Source organism: Cucumis sativus, chromosome 6 (assembly GCF_000004075.3).
Source record: "Cucumis sativus cultivar 9930 chromosome 6, Cucumber_9930_V3, whole genome shotgun sequence".
In the NCBI taxonomy this organism is placed as follows: Eukaryota; Viridiplantae; Streptophyta; class Magnoliopsida; order Cucurbitales; family Cucurbitaceae; genus Cucumis; species Cucumis sativus.
The window spans coordinates 24932329-24953305 of record NC_026660.2 but is presented as its reverse complement, the minus strand read 5'-3'; the positions used below and the strand labels follow the sequence as shown (position 1 = coordinate 24953305).

The following is a 20977-nucleotide window of genomic DNA, read 5'->3' as shown; positions in this document are numbered from 1 at the left end:
CACATTTCCGCTAAAAAACGGCCCAAAATTTCTACCTTTTCCACAAATCACTTCCTCTCTTCTTCAATTTTGCTCCGATTTCGCCATTCTCATGGCTTCCCCCATGATCCTGACGTAAATCCCACCCCCGCCCTTCTCCTCTACCGCCGTCTGGTCGTTTCTTCTCAACGTCGACGGCGATGTCTTCCGGAATCATTCCCATCAACGACTTCACCTACTGGCTATCGGAGCACCCCTCCATCGTCGGATTCCGTTGGAGTCATACCCATTCATGGGGTTCCACTTGGTCCTTCCTCTTCTCTTCCATAGCCTTTTACCTCGCCATCTCCACCGCCCTCCATCTCTTCCTCACCCTTCTCCTCCGCCCCGGTCGCTCTGTCCCTCTCGGTCCCATTCCAGCCATCCATTCCCTCTCCATGGCCCTAATCTCTACTCTCATCTCCGCCGGTATCCTCCTCTCTTCCCTCGCCGAGATCCGCGACACCCGCTGGTTCTGGCGTCGCTCCAAAACCCCCTTCCAATGGCTTCTCTGTTTCCCCTTAGGAACTCGTCCTTCAGGGCGCGTCTTCTTCTGGTCTTACATTTATTACTTATCTCGATTCTTCCATATGTTCCGTACCATTTTCACCATTCTTCTTCGGCGCAGACTCTCCTTCTTCCAGCTTTTTAACCACTCGATCTCCACATTTATGTCCTTCATGTGGCTTGAATTTTCTCAATCCTTTCAGGTTCTGGCGATTCTGTCGACATCCGTGGTGTACGCGGTGGTTTACGGTTACAGATTCTGGACGGCGATTGGATTACGAAGGGCTTGTTTCCCTTTTGTTGTGAATTGTCAATTCGTTCTGTTGGGTTGTAATTTAGCTTGCCATGTGGGGGTTTTGTTGCTTCATTTCATGAAAGGTGGATGCAATGGAATTGGGGCTTGGAGTTTCAATTCTGTACTCAATGGAGCCATTTTACTGCTTTTCTTGAACTTCTACCTCAAAATCCATCTTGGGGATACAGAGGATTCTGTGAAGATCATCAAACACCACCATCATCAACCGCCCTGTTCTGGAAATTTAAAGAATCAGTCTCTTGGAAAAAGAATGTCTGAATCTCAGAATATCAAAGAGAAGTTCCATTAATTGATCGATTAATTCTGTTTTTGAGGAATGGAAATTGAAATCCCACTTCTGGTATTGGATTTTCCAAAGGAATTGGTGGGAAAATCTGATGAATGTATGGTGAGAAAGAAAGAAAGAAAGAGATTTGGTGCTGTGGTGGTGACTCATGGACTGCCTGTTTGGAAGCTAAGGAAAGCAAATTGTGAAATTTTGGTATTGTAAAGAGGTAAGTAAATATATTATGTGTTATGTATATTATTATAAAATTTATAAATGTATGTGTATAGGGTTGTTCAATGGCTGAGGAAAAGTGTGATGTTTAGGAAAACACACCTCAGGATTTAGGGTTTAAATAAATGATGAAGAAACAATAGAATGATTTTTTATTAAACAAAAGAAAATTCTTAATAATGTCTGCATTAAAGTTTGAAATTGAAGTGTTACTTTTTGCAGGAAAAATAAACAAAACTAACATGGCACTGAATGTTATGTACCTAAAAAGGGAGAAATTATTATGAGATGTGCTTCCTACTTTCTTATTCCCTCTCTTCATTATACTTTTTAAATCTTTATCTGAATTTTAACTTGTGATTAAACAATTCATGTCTTCTCAAAACTTTCTTTCTTTCTTTCTTTTGAAAATTCCTTCGCATGCATTACTATGAAACTCAACACAACTATAATTTAATTGAATGTGAATGTATCTGTCTTTTTGTTGCTCATTCAACTATAATTTGCTATTAGATAAATTCTCTTTTTAGAAAAAAATTTGAATTTTTTCTTTAGTGTTGTTGAAGTGAGCTCCAAAAGACGAAGGACGACAGATGCAAGTGTATCCAAATATTTGCTTGTTCTTTCAAAGTGGTAGGAAGATTTTACCATAGCATTTTAAAGATTCCATTGTTATTCCTTTTGAACAACTTTAATTACAAGCAAACAATCTTTATTTTATTTTTTTTGTAACTTTATTATATATACGAACTCACACACATGAAATGGCCCCTTTAAAAAGGACGTGGGAAGACCACTTTCCCAATCTTCATTTCAATATGTTTGGTACTGTGTCAACGTTAGATTTGCACAGATTTAATATTGTATATGATATCTATATGAATATCAACATACACAACACCTTATTTGCCTCAATGTTAATCTTAGTTAGCTCATAAATTTTGAAACATAACAAATATTCTTATATTTTATGTTCTTTTTGCTTTTAAGTTTTTAAGTTTTTAATAAAGGGATATTGTGGTTCCTAGCACATAGTTTAACAAGTAGACATATTCTTAGCCACACTTAGCAAATATATATTTGGGTTGTTGTTTGAACATAAATGAAATAAACTTGAAATACAATGTGAAATTTAAACCAAAGCTTTATTCAATACTAAATAGTCCCCAATGCTTAAACGTTGGAAGTATGGAAGTTCTCAAATGTTGATTGTACCTTAATAGGTATAATTTTGCATTTTTTGTAACATGATGTAATTATCAATCGAGGACATTTCTAACGTTTAAATTGACTTTTGGAGAAAAGTATTTGTTCAACCAATATAAATTATATTGAAAACAAAACTTATTTATAAGGCAAGTAATTTTGAGAAACTATAAATTGTAATTCTTTAAAAGAGTGTTCTTGTTTTTCAATTTTGGCTAAAAAGAGCATATAGTAATAAATTAAAAGAAAATCTCTTACCAAAGAAAATAGGATTTCTTGATGCCAAAAAATAGATCAACTTAGAATTTGTATCATAGAGTAGTTGCAAGACAAAAGAATTCAAGCACTTGACAATAGTCGATAGTAAGTGTAACGGACGCTTGGATTCATAATTACCTCTCTTCCCTTTGTTTTTTAACTGCTGAGTTGATGCTGGTTAAATTTGCACTACCACCACTTGAAGATGTTTGAGTGCATTCCCTACTCAATTTCACAATGACTCCATGGGTCCTACATAGATCTACCGTGAGTCCTCCAAGAACTTTTATTTGACTTAAGTTTGAGCTGCCTCCAAACATTTTCATGAATATTTTGAGTTACACAATTTAGCTTCTCATGGGTCGTCTAAACTATAACTAGTTAGGTTCATTCATACATCCTTTATGTTACATTTAAGCTCTTCACGAGTCTACCATTAGGCTCTCTGATGGTCCTTTGAGTTCCCTTTAAATTATCTTACAAATCTTTTCAAAACTATCTTATGAGTTCTCTAAACTTTGTTTATAGGTCTTTTATCTCTCTAGACACTCGATCTCCATCTCACTCAATAAATCTACCCATAACAATATCAATTTTCAAAAAGCAACAAAGAAAAAACAAAGCGTTGAGAAAACGACCTACGCCTTTTAGAATAAAACCAAAACGTTTTTAATTTGTTGTTGACATCAAACATCATGTTGTCTCTATTGGAGAGGTCTTTTAGATTATTATTTGTAATATTATTATATAACCTTTTTTTTAGTTAAACATCATCGTCAAATTGTATCATTTTTCTCAACTTCAATTTGTCCCCTTCTTAATATTAAATTCCGCCCTTCTTTTAATTATTTACCAATTGTCTTTTACGGTTTATTTTTTTATTAAAAAATAACCAATAATATTATCTTTTATTGTTTATTATTATAATAATATTTCTATAAAATTTATTTTAAACCACAAAACTTCTTTAAATATTTTAATTTATTTTCTAATATTTATAAATATTTGGATTTATTTTACTTATTTATAAATAGCCTCCAATAAAATCAAATCCATTTGGCAAACATTTTTTTCCTTGAAATCTTTCGTAAGTAAAACACTTTTTGTTTTTTAATTATTATTTTCGAAAACCCCCCTAAAAACAATTAAGTGATAAAAAGAAAGAAAACACTCAAAGTCATGTGAAAATCTCTAAAATCGGAGAAAAATCACGATCCACTAGAAAATAATTAACAAATTTTTCTATTTTGCCAACATAATTAGAAGAGCTTTCAAATTTTATTTTTTTTAAAAAAAATTATTAAAATCACTACAAAATAATTAATATGAATGTTTATTCTTAATTTTTTTCCCGTAAAATAATAAAAAAAATGAAAAGTTAATTGAATAAAATGAGAGGATCATATAAACAAAAATTAATTGAATTACTATATTTAGAGCTGAATTTTATGTGTTAAAAAGAAATTTAAATTTGTTGTGTTTAATAAATTCGTGAATTAAAAAAAACGTTAGTATCCATAAAAGCTTATTTAGAAAATAAAAGTTAGCATAGATTATTAGATTTTAGCTACCACACTTTTATTTGCTTAAGAATTAAAGTTTTTAATTACCTAATGATTTAGTTAAATTATATTTCAAATTGTTGTCTAACTTCTCAATTAAAAAGAAATAAATTGTTGCTGTTTCATGTGGGACCGGTTCAACCTACTTTGTTGGGCCAATTAAAATCCTTAGCCCATACCTTAAGTAGCCTTTGTGTAGCTAAGCCTTCCAAAGACCTCTTTTATATCCCCATGATATCTTATGCTAAAAATATATTTATTAAGTTATTTGTTTGCACTTTAATTGTTTTCACAAACATCCATCCTAAATATGTTGAATTAGAATCACAAATAACCTAATTTTATTAATCATGTAAACTAACCAAATTTATTTTCCTTCATGCACTTGGCCTTTTCATGTATATGTATGATATATATTTATTTTAATTAAACCCCCTTTTGTATGACATTTGGCCATTGGGGTGGTGTGTTTAAAATTAAAATTAGTTAGAAAAGAACCCATTAGATGGTTTAGCTTTAAATTAAGGAAGGAGAAGAGTATAGTAGAGTAGCTAGGTGTGAATGTTAATGGCATAAATATAAGATTACATTTAAGAGTAAATGAAATTTCATTAGTTTCTTCGAAGTATACAAATGTTAAAAACTCATCTCAGAAGAAAGTATAAAAAGTATGAAAGAAATAATTTTCAAAACCAATTTTTGTATATATATACTTTCAAAAATTTTATAAAAAATGATGGTTTGTAGAAGTGAAAGGGTTGGAACAATGAAGTCCTCGGAGGCGATTGTATTTATGGATGTCAAAATTGTGGAGCTTCATGAGGTGCTTTTGCTTAGCCATGAAGCGGCTTTGGTAAATCCCTTCAAAAGAAGGCTCTTTGGAAGTGGTTAGAAAGAAGGCATAACCACCCATGAAATATGATGACGTTATGAAGTAGCAAATTGGCTCCATTACGTCCCAAGTTAGCTCCCAAAATGTTAGCCTCATAAGGGCAGCGGTTTGAGCTACCAGAAACCCAAGCCCCCACCGAAGCTCACGACGGACTTGTTGGTCGGCCTCCATGTCGATCATCGTCTTCTGCTTCTCCATTTCTTCAAGCTCCTCGTTGCCTTTTGAGCCTTCGTTTTGGTTTACTAGACTGGGAATCAAGCTAGCAATTGATTTCGCCATCTATAAATATTGAAAATTCTTGGTTAGAAATGTTAATATTTATATCACGTTCGAATTTATTTGTTTTTCAATTTTACCAATTCATAATTAAATTTAATGTTGATTGTAAGTTTTTTAATTGATTGGTTGATGATGTACGTAACGGCAACTATACCTGCTCGGGATCGAGAAACACAAAGTTGCCCAAAACGATGACGGCACCGGAATGATCAAGCCTCTTAGCCAACTCAACGCCATAATCTTCATTACCATCCGAACAATCTTCTCCACAAATCCGAACAAATTCCCGATACGTAATCCAACTCCTAGGAATCTCCTTCAATTTCCTCTTCAATCTCACCACCTCCGTCAATTTCACTAACTTCCTCGTCTCCTCCACCGTAAGTCCCTCCAATTCCGAAGGAACCGACGTCGGAGGCTTCAGTCCATCTAAAAGAATCCTATCGCGGGAAAGTAGCTGTTCCATCACATTCCCAAATCCGACGGGCAGTGGGGGAAGCGATGATGATCGGGTGAATGTGGAGGGAGGGGGAAAACTGGGCCTCCGATGAAGGAAACGACGGAAAATTGCATGGTCTCCGGGATCAAGAGGGAGGTTATTGGATACATGGGGGCGGGGATTGGGGGAATTTGGGAAGAGTAAGCGATTGGCGGCGTTGAAGAGACGGCGAGGTAGGGCTTTGTTGGACGCCATTTGTTAGAGAAGAGAAACGAAAAAGAAAGTTGGAGAGTTTGGAAAAGGGAGAATTGGGTGATATGTATTTAATTAATTTAGGTGTGTGTTATATAGGTGTCCCGCACCGCATCCGCACGCCGCATCCTTTTCTTTTTCTTTTCCCCAAGGCTAAAATTCAAATTATTAGGAAACTTATCAAATGGTTCAAATATATTCTTTTGAATTTTAACACTACCACTCTACGTGGTTTTTGTTTATTTCGGTTAGTCTAAATTTTTAATAAACTTCCTAACCCAAATCACCAAAATACACTTCAATTTTCAGTTAAACCATATTCTTTTTTTTAACTAAATTAAATTTACCAACCACACCTATTACTAACTGAAATTTTATAAAATCAAAATCTTAAATATCAAAATTCCACTTCAAACAAATATCATAACAATATGTATTAATTCAAACGTTCTGTTATATACTATCTTTAACCAAAATATATGGCAAATTGTCAAATTTTAGGTTGTTTGGTACTATTTGGTTTTTAAAAATTAAGTTTACGAACATTTGATTTGCTTGATTTATTATTTACTTTTATTAATGTTTACCAAACATACGTCAAAATATAGTTTAGAATAAAACTATTTGGATGAGAATCTAACTCGTGCAAGTAAGAATTAAAAAATAAAAGGAAAGTATACTAAATTTTCAAAAACTAAATTCCATATAATTGTCAAACAAATTCCTAATCCTTTAGTTGAACTAATCAAAATTTCGGTTTTGATAAACCTTATTTTGTTATTTTTCTCAAAAATAAATAAGAGGTTTAAAATTAGTGTTCTCCTTCGTATAAATTGTGAAAATAGCCTTTTTTTTATATATATATATATTTCTTATTTAACTAATTTTGATATCAACAAAATAATTCGAAGAACTAAAATTTTATTTTATTAAAAACGATTTAAATGGAGGTTTAAATGATATTTATTTATTTGTTCATTGAAACTAAAATAACTAGAATGGAATGGCCTTCTAAAACAGTATGTTAAGATAGAAATTAATTAAGATATGCAATGGAAACAACTTTTCTTACTTTTATTTTATTTTATTTATTTTCTCTATTTATAGAAAATTCCTTTTTATCTATCGAATTAAATGTGAAAATAACTTTATCTCGACGGAAGTCAAAGAATTTATACCTTATTTAAGAAAGTTAGTGGTCCAAAATTTCACATCTCAATACGTTTTCTAAACTGTGTCATCATCTTGTCAACGAGTAACTGTGTATTTGATCGAAAAGATTCAGTTTGGAGCTTATCCTAAATACTTATCCAAAAGTTTTAAATTTGTTTTTAAAAATATTAATTGACTATTTTATACGTTTTGATATCTATCTATCATCAACCATAATTACGACACCCAAAAAGTTGAAACGTATTTTGTTTTTTCAACTTCAACGATGGGTGCTACTTAAAAAGTTGTTTTTTGTTTCTATAATCAACGTGTACTCCTAAAATAAATATCAAAACTCTTGAAATTTAGTGTTATTTTAACTGTAAAAACTTGTTATATGTTTGAAACTCAATCATATAATATATTTTCTCTCATTTGAGTTTTTTGTACTAATTTAACAAAAACAAATAAACAAACAAAACTTTCACTTGAGAAAAAACGAAAAACATCAATTTAATCACAAATTTACAACTTTATAAAATACTTTAACCTTAGAGACATACCACAATATTTTCAACTTTAAAAGTATCACCATTTATACCTTTTAAGTTGAAGAAAAATCATTAAAAAAAAAACAACGCATAAATCCAACGAATACCATGTATTCAATATCAAATCAATAAATTATGAGAGAATCAGTTTCAAAAATTTGTAGATAGTTTTTTAGAGTTAAACATCAAATTAAATCTTGAACAAATTCTATTTCATTAAATTAACGCATCTTTATACATGGTAGTAAACTTTTAAATGAATAGGTATAGATATTTATAAAGTTGGGGTACAAACTAAAAACGATAATTTTTTTTTTTTTGTATCAAATTAAAAAAAAATGATGGTAAACAATATTGATAGAACTTTTGAAATATAAAAGGTAAAACACAAATTATATTAGTAGATGGAGTAAGGTTGGAATGATTCAATTTGTGTGGTATAAATTAGAGATTATAGATTCGATAATTAAGATAAGGAAGAATTAAGAATTGAGAAAGAAAATTAGATATTTGAAATTATTAATTTATGTAACGAAATGGGGAGGCGAGAGGGCGCTGGCAACGTTCCTTCGTAGTTGGACACGCTTCACACGTGTAATCTAGTCGCCTTAGATGCATCCTTATCACAATTCTTATTGGCTACTCCCAAACTATATAATTGCACCTTAATTTAAATTATTATTATTCTTCTAATATTTATCTTCTCGTTTGACTTTCTTTTTCTAAATTAAATACAAAAATCTGATTATTTTTTGCTTTATTTTTCAACCACTAATGTTAATCTTATGGAATTTATTTATTTCAAACCACAACACGTTTTATTTGGTTTTTTTTAAAAATGATTTTCCACCCATTATTTGTTAAGATAATATTATCATTTTTAATTGATCACCACAACGTTTCCCAATAGGCATACCCCTTAACACAAGGGGATATTATAGAAAACTAAGTATCATGTTTTAAATGAGACATTTACTTATCATACTCTTTTAATTTATAGAAGTTTATGTGGTTTGTAATCTCTCTCTATACATAGTTTATGATTGAATTTTAGTTAACGTGATTTCACAAAAACTTCATAAACAATCTCTAGTTAAACTATGAATTACAGAACGGAAACATACAAATAAAATTGAAAATGCTAAAAATTAGTTAATTAGTCGATTGTATAAGAAGAAAATATTGTTTTTTACGGGCTTTCTTGACACCTAAGTTTAAATAGAATATTTGTAAAATTGTTTTTGTATTGAAGAAAAAGGAAGAGCATAAATAGAAAGGGAAGGAAAGGGATGTGTATGAGACCCAAGCGTGTCGCCACATAAGACTCACCTTTTGACCAACAACTGCCGGTGCCGACTCAACACTAATTTTCAAACTCAATTACTTTTTACCTAAATTAACATTAATGCTAACTTAATTAATTTTTATTCTATTATAAACTTTCAATTTATATCTAAATTTAAGCTTTTATACCTTTTATATATATATATTTGATTGTTATAATAAATAATTGATAATTGAGCTATTGTATATAACTTAAATTTTATGTTTAATGAACCCCTCAAATTTTGATTTTATTTTAGTGTAGGTAAGAAGAAAAAACATTGCTGAATACGTCAACTAAGATAATATGTTATTAATTAGTCATCCATTCAACAATTTTACGCTCTTATTTAACAATTTTTAATAGTCTAAAATTCAAATAAAGACAAACTTAAAAAATTGAGAAACTAAACTAACCATTAACGCTAATTTATTTAATATAATAGAAATCGTAGAATGTGAGAGGTTTAAAATTTTAAAAATTTAAAATTTATGATTGAAGTAATAATTTTATTAGTTTATTTGAAATTATATAGCATTTGTCTCTATGCCAAACTATTAATATGTGATTTCGTTACATCTGTTTGTTCCTTGTAATCAATTTCAAAACAATTTAAATGTGCCTTTTGGACTTTTCTTCCATAATTATATGAATTCAACTAATTTATAATTCAATTCACCACCTTCATTACGATATTGGTGATGTGTGTATTGCTAGGGTTAGAAACTTTACAACATAGAATTCGTTATGCTCGTAGAGTCATAATTACCATGCTAACGTGTTATGGAATTGACAAAAAACGTGAAACAAAAGAAAATTGAGATATGTTTAAGTTGTTCAACAACTACCTACGTCGGCAACGGTGGAAGGAGAGAACAATTTCGTTAAATAATATCTAAAATACTATTTAGATGCGCTTATGAAGTTATAGAATTTATAGAATTTATTTATCCACGTATTGAGATTAAAATAATAAATAACATAAATATAGCAAACTCGAATACAATTTTGATTTCGAAATGTTAAATATTATATTTAAGACATTTCAACATAACATTTATTTGAAAACAAAATTTGATAACGTGCTTCCATAAATCACACCCTTAAGTGTATACTTTTTCAAACTCTTTGAAATTAAAGCATTTGGTTAGAAAAATTGTGTATGTGTGTTACATATGTGAACTTGTGTGGTTAGTAAATAGACTAAAAGATTCACTAAAATTGTACTTATACACATCAACAATGACAATAAAAACATTGTGTTAATTTAAACATGAAAAACTCAAATTATTTCACAAATTAAGTAGTACCTAATTGCATTTACATGACTTACTAGTCCAAAATTATTTTCTAAAATTGTTTAAAAGGTTAAGATTATCAGTGACTATCAATAAAACAAAGCTTTCATAATTTCCACACCTAACTAACTAAAATAATACATTTGGACTTTTTTCAAATGAATATGAAGTTTGAATTTATGTTTTTGATTTGTCATTATTGTTTGATTGTTGTTAAAAAATGACATTACCATAATTAAAATTAAAGGATTTTAAAAATATTGTTGTGATAAAAAAAATAAGAAGTCATAATTAGACAATATAATAGACTCAGTTTATCAATTTGTTTTATATTCAATTAATTCATATTCAACCCACTAGTCATAAAGTTCTTTCTAAAAATTAAATTTGTTTTATTAATTTGAGTTTAATATTAGTTTAATTTGGTTGTAAGGTTGAAATAGGTGATGATTCAGAATTGCAATGGAGTTTAGAGTTGTAATGGAAAGCATTTAAAAACAAAATTGTTGTTCTTTAGAGAGTCGATGGATAAATTGAACTTGTTTGATCATTAGATTTCACCCATTACCTAATATCTTGTTATCTCAATTGCACTACAAACTTAGTTAACTATTGTGCAATCTTAACCCACAATTTTGACCTAAGTGCTCGTTAAGACATACATTAACCAAAGTATTCCTATGGTACAAAAATTAGTTAGATTAAAACAAACTATATTATTAATTAGAGCTGGATTATTGTTAAAATTGGTGAACTTTGGCAAGATTATCCATGTCTAATTTGTGAATAGTAAGACTTGAATTGTAACTTTGATTTGGGAGGCATACTTCCTTGAAAGCCCAGACCCATATTGGCCCATGAGGGCGTCGATGTTGGGCTTAATTAAAGCAATAACTAACAATTTCAGGGGAGAATATTTTAGTTTCTTTAAATCACATTGCTCCACTTTGTTAAGCATTTCCTGTGTTTTTTCTTTTTATAACTTTTACGTTTATAAACATCGTTAACACTTTTAACTTTTTTGCTTTAATTTGTTTTTTTTTTTTGTAGATGTTATAAAAAATCAAGCCAAGTTTTTAACCCGATAAAAATAAAAGTTTATAAACTTATTTTTATGTTTCAAAACTGGCGATGTTGAGCAAAAAATTTCAACTAATTAAATTTTACATCGTCATCACACCAAAATATTGTGATAAAGATAAATTTATTGGGTTTGGGTAGTTAAGCTTTGTCATACCCAATCCAATTCAGCCCCATATATAAAACTGGGCCAAAATGATAATGGACCCAGCCCAAGTTAAACAGAAAAAGTGGGTCCAAATCCACAAAACAAATGAGATTAGGTCCAGTTAAAGCCCATGAAATTTCTAACACACTTCCTTTCATTTTGGATATTTGGTTGAATGGATAATTCATGTTCCGAAAAATTGAAGACTTCAACTTTTAAAAACTCTAAAAACGTGCAAGTATCAAATAAGTAAATATTAGAGATTGTATCATCAAAATTGAGATCAACATCTTCTAAAATATTGAAGGCTCAAAAGATTAAACTTTTATTAGATTATAGAGGATCAAAATTCAAATTAACTTGCACCTATAATTTTTTGAAGTCCGAAGATCAAGAAATTCTAAATTTAAACTCCGATACATAAATCGAAATCAATATACAAAGTTAAACTTTACGAATTACATTTTTCCAAAAATCTTATTTGAACAAACAATTAATTCGTAGTTTTAAATTAAAAAATAAGTTTAGTTTCGAAAACTAACTTAAATTAATAAATAAAATCAAATCCAACTTTAATTTCAACAAAAGACAAATAGTTAATGACTTTTCTATACTTTGCTACAAGGCTCAAACGGGTTCCTCCATCACATATTTTATCTTATTTTCATTTGTGTCTCAGTTTTCATTCATTTCAAATATTCATAAATTTAAATTTCCAATACTACACTCCTTATATCGAACAAATAGAAGAAATGAAATGACATGATATGATCTCTATATAAAAGTAGATGAATAAACAAACAAAGTAAGAAGAAGATTTAAACAATATATGATCTATCTTGTAATTGAAGTATGCTGAAATTTGAGAAATATGTACTCCAAAATATGTGAAAAGATGAGTTATATGTTTTGTGAATTGTGAAATAAATGTGTATCACGATCTTGCATTTCAAAACATGCATTAGAACAAAGAAATTGAGAGTGGGGAAGTTGGATATTGATATTTGAATGAATTTATTAAAAAGGCAGCCATGATTGAATTTTATGTAGTTCTGAAGTCAACTTTTTTTTAGATTGTCGTCTTTCATTATTATCGTTTAATTCTCTTCATTTTTTAATCAACATTATAAAATTTATTAAAACGAGTATGGTTCAATTGTCATTATATTTGTATTATCAACTTTAAAACAATAGTTCAATTATCTTATCTCACGTACTCAATTATGACAAAATTTGAAAAAGTAATTTTATTATTCATTTTAGAATGATAAAAACATTACTTTAATTACGAGAGAGAAACCTAGATTTTGTTGTTTCTAAAATTTATACGCAGTTTTGAAAGTTTCTAAAACACTTTTATTTTTCAAAAACTAGAAATAAGAACTCCTATAGTTTCTATCCAAATGGTAATTCTAACGTTTTTCAACATAAGTAAATAAATGTTAAATACGAACAAATAAATATTTGGATTTTTTTTTTTACTTTTCAAATATTGGTTTGGTTTTTAAGAAGATTGGTAAAAAAAATGAATAAAAACAAATAAACGTATAAAACTAAAGGAGTGTTGTATGTTTTAACTCATCAATTTGTTGCCATACTAACAATAACCAAATTTGGTAAAGATTAAATGAATAGAAATAGAAAAAACAAATGGAATTATTTAAAATTTTGGAAGTAGATAGACATGATGTTTATTATTTTGTTTTTGGTTTTGTATTCATGTAGTTCCTTTTTTTTTTTCTTTTCTTGAGGTAGATAGGCATGATGTTGAACCTCATGCTTCACATTTAATTTATAATTTCATCTATTTCAAATATATTCATAATGAAAACAAATATGTACGACCCAATTCTTCATCTACATCTTAAATGTTTATTCATTTTATTTTATTTTTTTAAAATGACTAATAATAACGTGATATATTAATTTCATTGACAAGGGAAATTGTGATTATTATTTTGTATTAATGGATTAAATGTTAAGTTTTTTTTTTTTGATAAAGATTAGTTGGGAAGGCAATCAAGGGGGTGTTGGGTTTAAATAAATAAAAGGAATGAAAATGAAAAAATCCAAAAGAGTCAAAAAGTAGATTCCAATTTAGGTAATAAGTTTACAAAATCCAAATTGCTATGCTTTGGCATCTCTTTGTTGGGCACTTCAAACGATGCTCTTATATATATATAAAACAAACTTTCTTTTTTTCTTAATTGACAAATACCCATCAAAATATCGAAATGATCAATTTTAGAGATGTTAATAGAACATTGATATATTGTCAACATCGTATATGTTAAAGAGATTGTATACAATTATTTTATATTAACATAGAAGTACATTTGCAGCTTACAAATGTCTATTCATCATTTCATTTTAGAATGTTGTTACTTTTTTCGTCTTCTAAAAAAGCCTTCGTTGTCGAGGATAGTTATAGACCTTTTTTTAAAAAAATAAATTTATAAACTTTATTTTAAACTATTTACATCTTATAAAAAAATAATTAAAAGCAAAATTTATTACACTTAAATATTTTGTTGAATTTTCTATTTTTGACAAAATTATTGTGATACTAGGATGTGTCCAATAGAATATTAATATTTTATTTTCACGTATTATAGGTTTCTTTTCTATTATATTTCTAGTAAATAAAATTCAAAATTTACAATTTTATCGACTAAACTTTTATAAACAAATAACTTTGAACTCAATTTTAAAATCTCATTTTGTTAACTTTTTCTACGTGTGATTTTAACAAATAATCCAAATTCTCCCTATATAATGATTATTGGAACAATCATAATTCTTCCAAATAAAGTTATAAATTTATACACAAATCAAAGTAAAGCTTAAATTAATATAACAAACTTTAGTGTAGGCTAATCTTAATTGACATTTCTCTTTTCAATTAAAAATATTGAGCGATAAAATTTTTAATTTTTATAAATGTTTAACATATAACGAACAATAAAAAAGTGTGACAAATTTAGTATAAGTCGAGAAGTTTAAACCCTCCAATTTTATGCTATTTATAGTATATAGTCTAGTGATAAAATTGGTATTTAAACCCTTCTAAACTTTTGTTGAAGTTTTCACTCTTTAACAAAATTTCATATTATTTTTGAATAACTTATAAAACTTTCTTCAACAACATTGATGAATTTTCCTTTAATAAGATAAAAAGAAAAAAGAAGTGCTAAATGTGTCATTCGAGAAAGACGTCTAAAAATTATGGACTAGAATTGGTAGTTGAACCATTCGATTAAATTCTCAAATTATATATGTGTGTATTGTCAAAAATAGAGATATTTGTATTTTTGTGTCTTCTGGGTTTCTTATTTTAAAAGTTCTGCATGTCCAATAAATTTCTTATTTTAAAAGTTTTGCATGACCATATATATATATGTATGTGGTTTGCATGCCTTTTTTTTCCCTCTCTCTACCAAACAATTAATTTCACAGGTATAAATTTCTTAATCATATAATTCAAAATGGTATATTTTAATTCTTAAGTTTACGAATGTTTCATAGCTCAAATTACGATCCTAATCCATTAATTTTGAAATTAATATTTTTAACAGTGTATGATGCACACTTCTATCCCATCTAATTTTAAATTTATATCTTATAAATCAATTTATTATAAAAATTAGATGGAGTTTTGTAGTTAATTCTTGTAATATTGAAAATTTAAAAATTTATCGAAGCTTCGAGTATTATTAAGTACTTTTAAAAGTCTAAAAAGAAACACATATCTGAAGTTTTAGAGATTAAATGTGTTATATGTTAAAAAAAGCAATTTTAATTGAAAAATTATTAAATAAACAAGGGACAAAAAGATGAAAATAAGTTTTTTTGAAGTTGATTTATCACTTACATATGTATGTTTTATATTAGTTAAATTATATTTATGTTTGATATGTTAGGTTAATTTTTTAAAGAAAAAAAGTATATTGTAAATTCAATATATACGTGGAAGAATGGAATATATATATATATATATATAACAAAATATGAAATGTCATTTTCAACACAAAATGGAACAAAGTAAATGTTGCATGCCTTATTTTGGCTTTATAATAGTTACACTAAAAAGATAATTATGTTAACTATTTACGTCCTATATCGTTATTATTTGGTTTTTTAGTTTTAATTTTTTTTAAAATTATGTCCACAAACATCACTTTCCACTCTAAACTGATTACCTTATTATCTATTTTTTACCAACAATTTCTAAAATCTAGTCAAAATTGAAAATAAATAATGTAGTTTTTTTCTTTAGAAATTATGAAATTTAGTAATTACTTGATTTTTCATTTTAGAATATCAATAATATTCTAAAGATTTTATATACAATGGTTTTCTCTTTCTTTTAAGTGAAAAATAGAATTCTCATCTAAATTTTAAAAATAATTTAATTTTGCTATAGTTTTTTAAAATATAGATAGAAAACATATAGCAAAACAAAAAGAATTTAGAAATAGAATTTAAAAAACAAATAAAAAAATGGTTGTAGTGTAAATAGTTATTAACAAAAAAAGAAAAAAAAAGAAGCATAGTTGGCATTTTGAAATATGACGTCAGAATGTTTTGAGGTCCACATTCCCTATATAAACTCATCTCTCTTCTTCACCCATTCACTCTCAGAGAACACAAAGAAGAAGAGGAAGAGGAAGAGGAAGAAGAAGAAAAAGAAGACTAATTAAAAGTATAAAGATGAGCTCTTCTCTTAATTTTACAAACCCATTGATACAGAGCTCCTCTGTTTTCACCAATTCTCACAAATTCAAATCCAATCCCTTTTTTCTTCTTCATCCATTAACCTCCCCCATTTCTCTTCTAATTTCTTCCAAATCCACAAAAAATTCTTCCTCTCGCCGCCCTATATCCGCCGCCTTAACCACAGAACAAACAGAGCTCCATCCACAACTTGAACAAAATGATGTCCAAAACCCCCCCTTCCGTTTCAGAGACTACATGATCCAGAAGTCTAATTTAGTCAATCAAGCTCTCGACGAAGCCGTTTCTCTCCAGGACCCACTCAAAATCCACGAGGCCATGCGTTACTCTCTCCTCGCTGGCGGAAAACGGGTCCGCCCAGTACTCTGTCTCGCCGCGTGCGATCTCGTCGGCGGTTCTGAATCCGCCGCCATACCGGCTGCTTGTTCCATCGAAATGATCCACACCATGTCACTCATCCACGACGATCTTCCATGCATGGACAACGACGACCTCCGGCGAGGTAAGCCGACGAACCACCGTATGTTCGGGGAGGACGTCGCAGTACTTGCTGGTGACGCGCTGTTATCTTTCGCTTTTGAACATATGGCGGCGACAAAGGCGGAGGTGTCGCCAGAGAGAGTGGTGCGGGCGATTGGGGAACTGGCGAAGGCGACCGGAACGGGAGGGTTGGTGGCAGGGCAAGTGGTGGACATAGACTCGGAAGGAGCAGACGATGTGGGATTGGAACTTCTCGAGTACATCCATGTGCATAAGACGGCGGCACTTCTGGAAGCCGCGGCCGTCATGGGAGCAATCGTGGGCGGCGGAAGCGAGGAGGAAATAGAAAAACTGAGGATATTCGCCCGACGTATCGGACTGTTGTTCCAAGTGGTGGACGACATTCTGGATGTGACGAAATCGACGGAGGAACTGGGGAAAACGGCCGGAAAAGACGTGGCGGCGGAGAAGGCGACGTATCCTAAATTAATGGGAATTGAAAAATCGAAAGAATTCGCAGAAAAATTGAGGGAAGAAGCCATTGAAGCGTTGGCCGGATTCGATCCGGTTAAGGCGGAGCCGTTAATTGCGCTGTCCAATTACATCGCTTACCGGCAAAGATAAAACAAATTAATTATTCAGACGAGCCTACTCACAATTTTGCACCGTTGGATTTCAAAATTATAAATTTTCCAATTTATATCGTGTTGTTGTGAAAGTCTCGTTGAATAATTTAAAAAAAAATACAGTTTGTCGTATTTGTGATTTTATGTATGTTTTCATAATGTGAAGGTTATTTGTTTTTATTTTCCATGCAATACTAAAATTGTCAGAACTATCTAAACTATCTGTTTTTATCTCTAAAACCTTACTAACTTCTTTTTTATTACTATCACTTTATTAACATTTTTCTTTTTCTAAGATTCATCTTGGCTATTGTATATGAAAATAATAATAACAATGGCTAATTGTAACTCAAATTTGTATCCAATAATAGGCGTAAGTAAGTTGGTATAATATAAGCTTTATGATTGGTATAATATAAGCTTCGTGATTTATATTTTTTTAGTACATATAAATAAATATTGAAATGTTGCTTAAATATTTTTAAACTTCTATATTATTTACCTTTCATCCATGAATCTAGTAGATATAAACTTATGTTTTAAAGAAATTATAAATGCAGTGGGTGTTTTAAACAAAATAATGTTTTTGCTTTTGTTCAATGGTTTTGAACTTACAATTTATTCAGTGAAATCCAACAAAATTTCACTTTGAGAAGAAACAATGTATTTGCTTGAAATGACAAGTAAATGAAAATTCATGAATGGTTGATGTTTTGAGAAAGAAAGATGTGCCTAATCTGTATTGCTGAGCTAATTATGTAGTGCAGATCACTTTCCATTTCCATAGGTTGTACTAAACTTTATATAATTCTAAGAACAAACATAAATGGAAAATGTTCTTAGAAAAAATAAATAAATGTTTTCACTATATTATTTTGATGTGGACATTTGTTTAATACAATGAATAATGGGTTGAAAATAATCTTCAAATTCATTCAACACAAAAAGTATAGAGTACTACGTTGGTCACTTACCCAATTTATTTATTCTATATTTATGTGTGAAATCAATAGATTATTTCAAAATTTTAAATGATTAAGTTTTAAGAATCTCCAATAGATATCCCACCAAGAAAACAAAAGTTAAAAATCTATTACCAAATATAAAGATACATTTATCGATTATTAAAGAAAATTAAATGTAAAGATTAATTTTGCCTAAATGACTTATAAAATAAATTAGTTATAAATGTGAAGATCAAGATTTGTTTTTAAAGAAATGTGTTTAATTAAGTTTTATAGATTAACTAGCCAAATATATACATAGACCAAAAGATGGATGATTGTGTGAGATTGATGACAAATATATATAGACATTAGAATTTTCCATTTATATCTCTTTTTTAATTCTCAAATTAAATTTACTAAATTGATAATTGTGGCTCACAAATAAATACTGAATTATATTGTGAAAATGAAGATATTAACAAATGAAAATATTAAATTTCAATTAAAGTTTTAAATAATTGAATGCTTCAAATAACCATAGTTTCGAAAGAGCTACCAAAGTGGAAAATTGAGATATTACAAAGTTTCAAATATATAATAATATTTTTTTTAATTAAGTGATAAAGTTAAAGGATATATATATACATAATTCAAATAATTTATGAAAAGAAAATCTGATGTATATAAACATATCTATAGATGATTGAGGTTTCATTATGGCATATAACTATTCTTATTTGCGGAAAATTTTGTTCACTTCTTTTATTGGATGAATGTCCGAAAGCTATTGTTGAAAAAAAATATATAAGGTTTTGGTGATGCAATAAGGGGAAAAAGGGAAATCAATTTATTCATTCTACACGTAAAATATTTTCAATTCAAACAAACCCTAAAGGTCAGAAATGTTTTAATTGTTTTATATGATTGATAAAGTGTGCATTTTTTCAATTTAACTGTTTTTAATATAATGAAAAAAAAACCTCAATTCAACATTTATGATGTTAAATTAATATTATAACCTTAGGCTAATAAATTTGTGTGTCTCATTTGAATTTCATAACCATTATTTGAATTGCTATGATAAAATTTACGTCTTATTACTCTTCATTGGCAATTTTAACAGGATAAAAAATATATAACATTTAAGTTTACTAATTTTATCATGATAAAACTCGTTATTATAGAATATTGACATCTTGATATGTTCTAATGTCAATGATTGATGCTTGATTGCTAGATTTAATTAATGAATTTAGTTTAACTAAACATTAACATTTGAGTCTAGGTTCAATTGAGTAAATAGGTTTTGGTTTAAAGATTAACTAACCAAAAACTCAAGGTGAAGGACTAGGTCCATGGACTAATCATGCCTATGTCCACTCACTACTACTATAAAAATGGATTTACTTACCCTTTTACCTGTCAAGTATTTGTTTACTTGATGTTTTTTAATACAACGGGTAATTCAGTGTAAAAAATTAGAGTTTTAAATGCGTCAAGTAATCCATCCTAAATTTACATTCAGTAAGATGTCATAATGTTTCAAATCAAATACACCAACCGAGTGTAGATGAAGTTCTACTTCAAATCAAATACACCTAACAAATCACTTACCTTCACTAAAATAACATAAAAACTTCATTTTCTTCTCTCTTTTCTCAAAAAAAAAAAAAAAAAAAGAAAGAAAGAAAGAAAGAAAAGGAAAGATGGACACTACTATCATCGAACAAATAAATGTACAAAATCTCTTGAAAAGTGAGAATAATGTTGCAAATAACCAAATCTACATTTTTAAAACAATGAATGGGACTAGACAGCTTCATCAACAGTAAATAAATATTGAGTTGAACACATACCAAATAAATCTATAATTCCAAACAGATATCAAATTGTTATGATTTGATTTGTGGAGTTGAAATGGTGGATTAAGAATAAGGATAAAAAAAAAGTTGTAGACCGACTGACTTGTAGTTTTGGATGTTCATTTGCGGAAGCATCAGTTATGACAAAAACAATGTTATCAAAATTTTGGAAATGCTTAGCCAACTTCTCCACATTCTTGGTTGTTGTCTCACAGGTAATGCACCATGGGTTATACACCTGTTACATAATATTTTCAACTCAATCTCAATTGGTTTAGTTAAAATTAAGAAAGAAAGGGATTTATTCCGATTAACTCATTAATTACCTCAAAAGAAAAAAAAAACATTGTTGGAATTCTTCAAAACCAACTCTTCAAATGTCCTTCCAACAACTACGTCAATGCTTGCTCCATCCTTTTAAATCACACAAACAACAGAATTATCAAGACAGTAGCCATCTTGTATATGAATGTCTCGAAATCAAACCCATACAACTATATAAGAAATGAGCAAATTTATGGTACAAAACAAGTTCACAAGGAACTCA

The 20977-nt window shown here is 29.2% G+C and overlaps 3 protein-coding genes across 4 annotated transcripts; 2 read left to right on the top strand and 1 right to left on the bottom strand.

Moving 5' to 3' along the window:
• On the top strand, positions 1–2255 carry LOC101205262 (elongation of fatty acids protein 3-like). Of its 2 annotated transcripts, none has more exons than XM_031888253.1 (2): positions 1–1335; positions 1896–2255. In XM_031888253.1, the coding sequence occupies exon 1, from the start codon at positions 180–182 to the stop codon at positions 1128–1130; it is 951 nt and encodes a 316-aa protein (XP_031744113.1). In that variant the 5' UTR covers positions 1–179; the 3' UTR covers positions 1131–1335; positions 1896–2255. The 2 variants fall into 2 exon arrangements, with proteins under 2 accessions (XP_031744113.1, XP_031744114.1); XM_031888254.1 differs by lacking the exon at positions 1896–2255 and adding an exon at positions 1563–1675.
• Positions 2256–4918: 2663 nt separating this feature from the next.
• LOC101205500 (calcium uniporter protein 3, mitochondrial) lies at positions 4919–6304 on the bottom strand. Its single transcript, XM_004141908.3, has 2 exons — positions 5692–6304; positions 4919–5537 (listed from the first exon to the last, which is right to left on the bottom strand). The coding sequence occupies exons 1-2, from the start codon at positions 6229–6231 to the stop codon at positions 5091–5093; spliced, it is 987 nt and encodes a 328-aa protein (XP_004141956.1). The 5' UTR covers positions 6232–6304; the 3' UTR covers positions 4919–5090.
• Positions 6305–16436: 10132 nt separating this feature from the next.
• LOC101203974 (geranylgeranyl pyrophosphate synthase 7, chloroplastic) lies at positions 16437–17842 on the top strand. Its single transcript, XM_004141985.3, has one exon. The coding sequence runs from the start codon at positions 16492–16494 to the stop codon at positions 17617–17619; it is 1128 nt and encodes a 375-aa protein (XP_004142033.1). The 5' UTR covers positions 16437–16491; the 3' UTR covers positions 17620–17842.
• The last annotated feature ends 3135 nt before the right edge of the window (positions 17843–20977 follow it).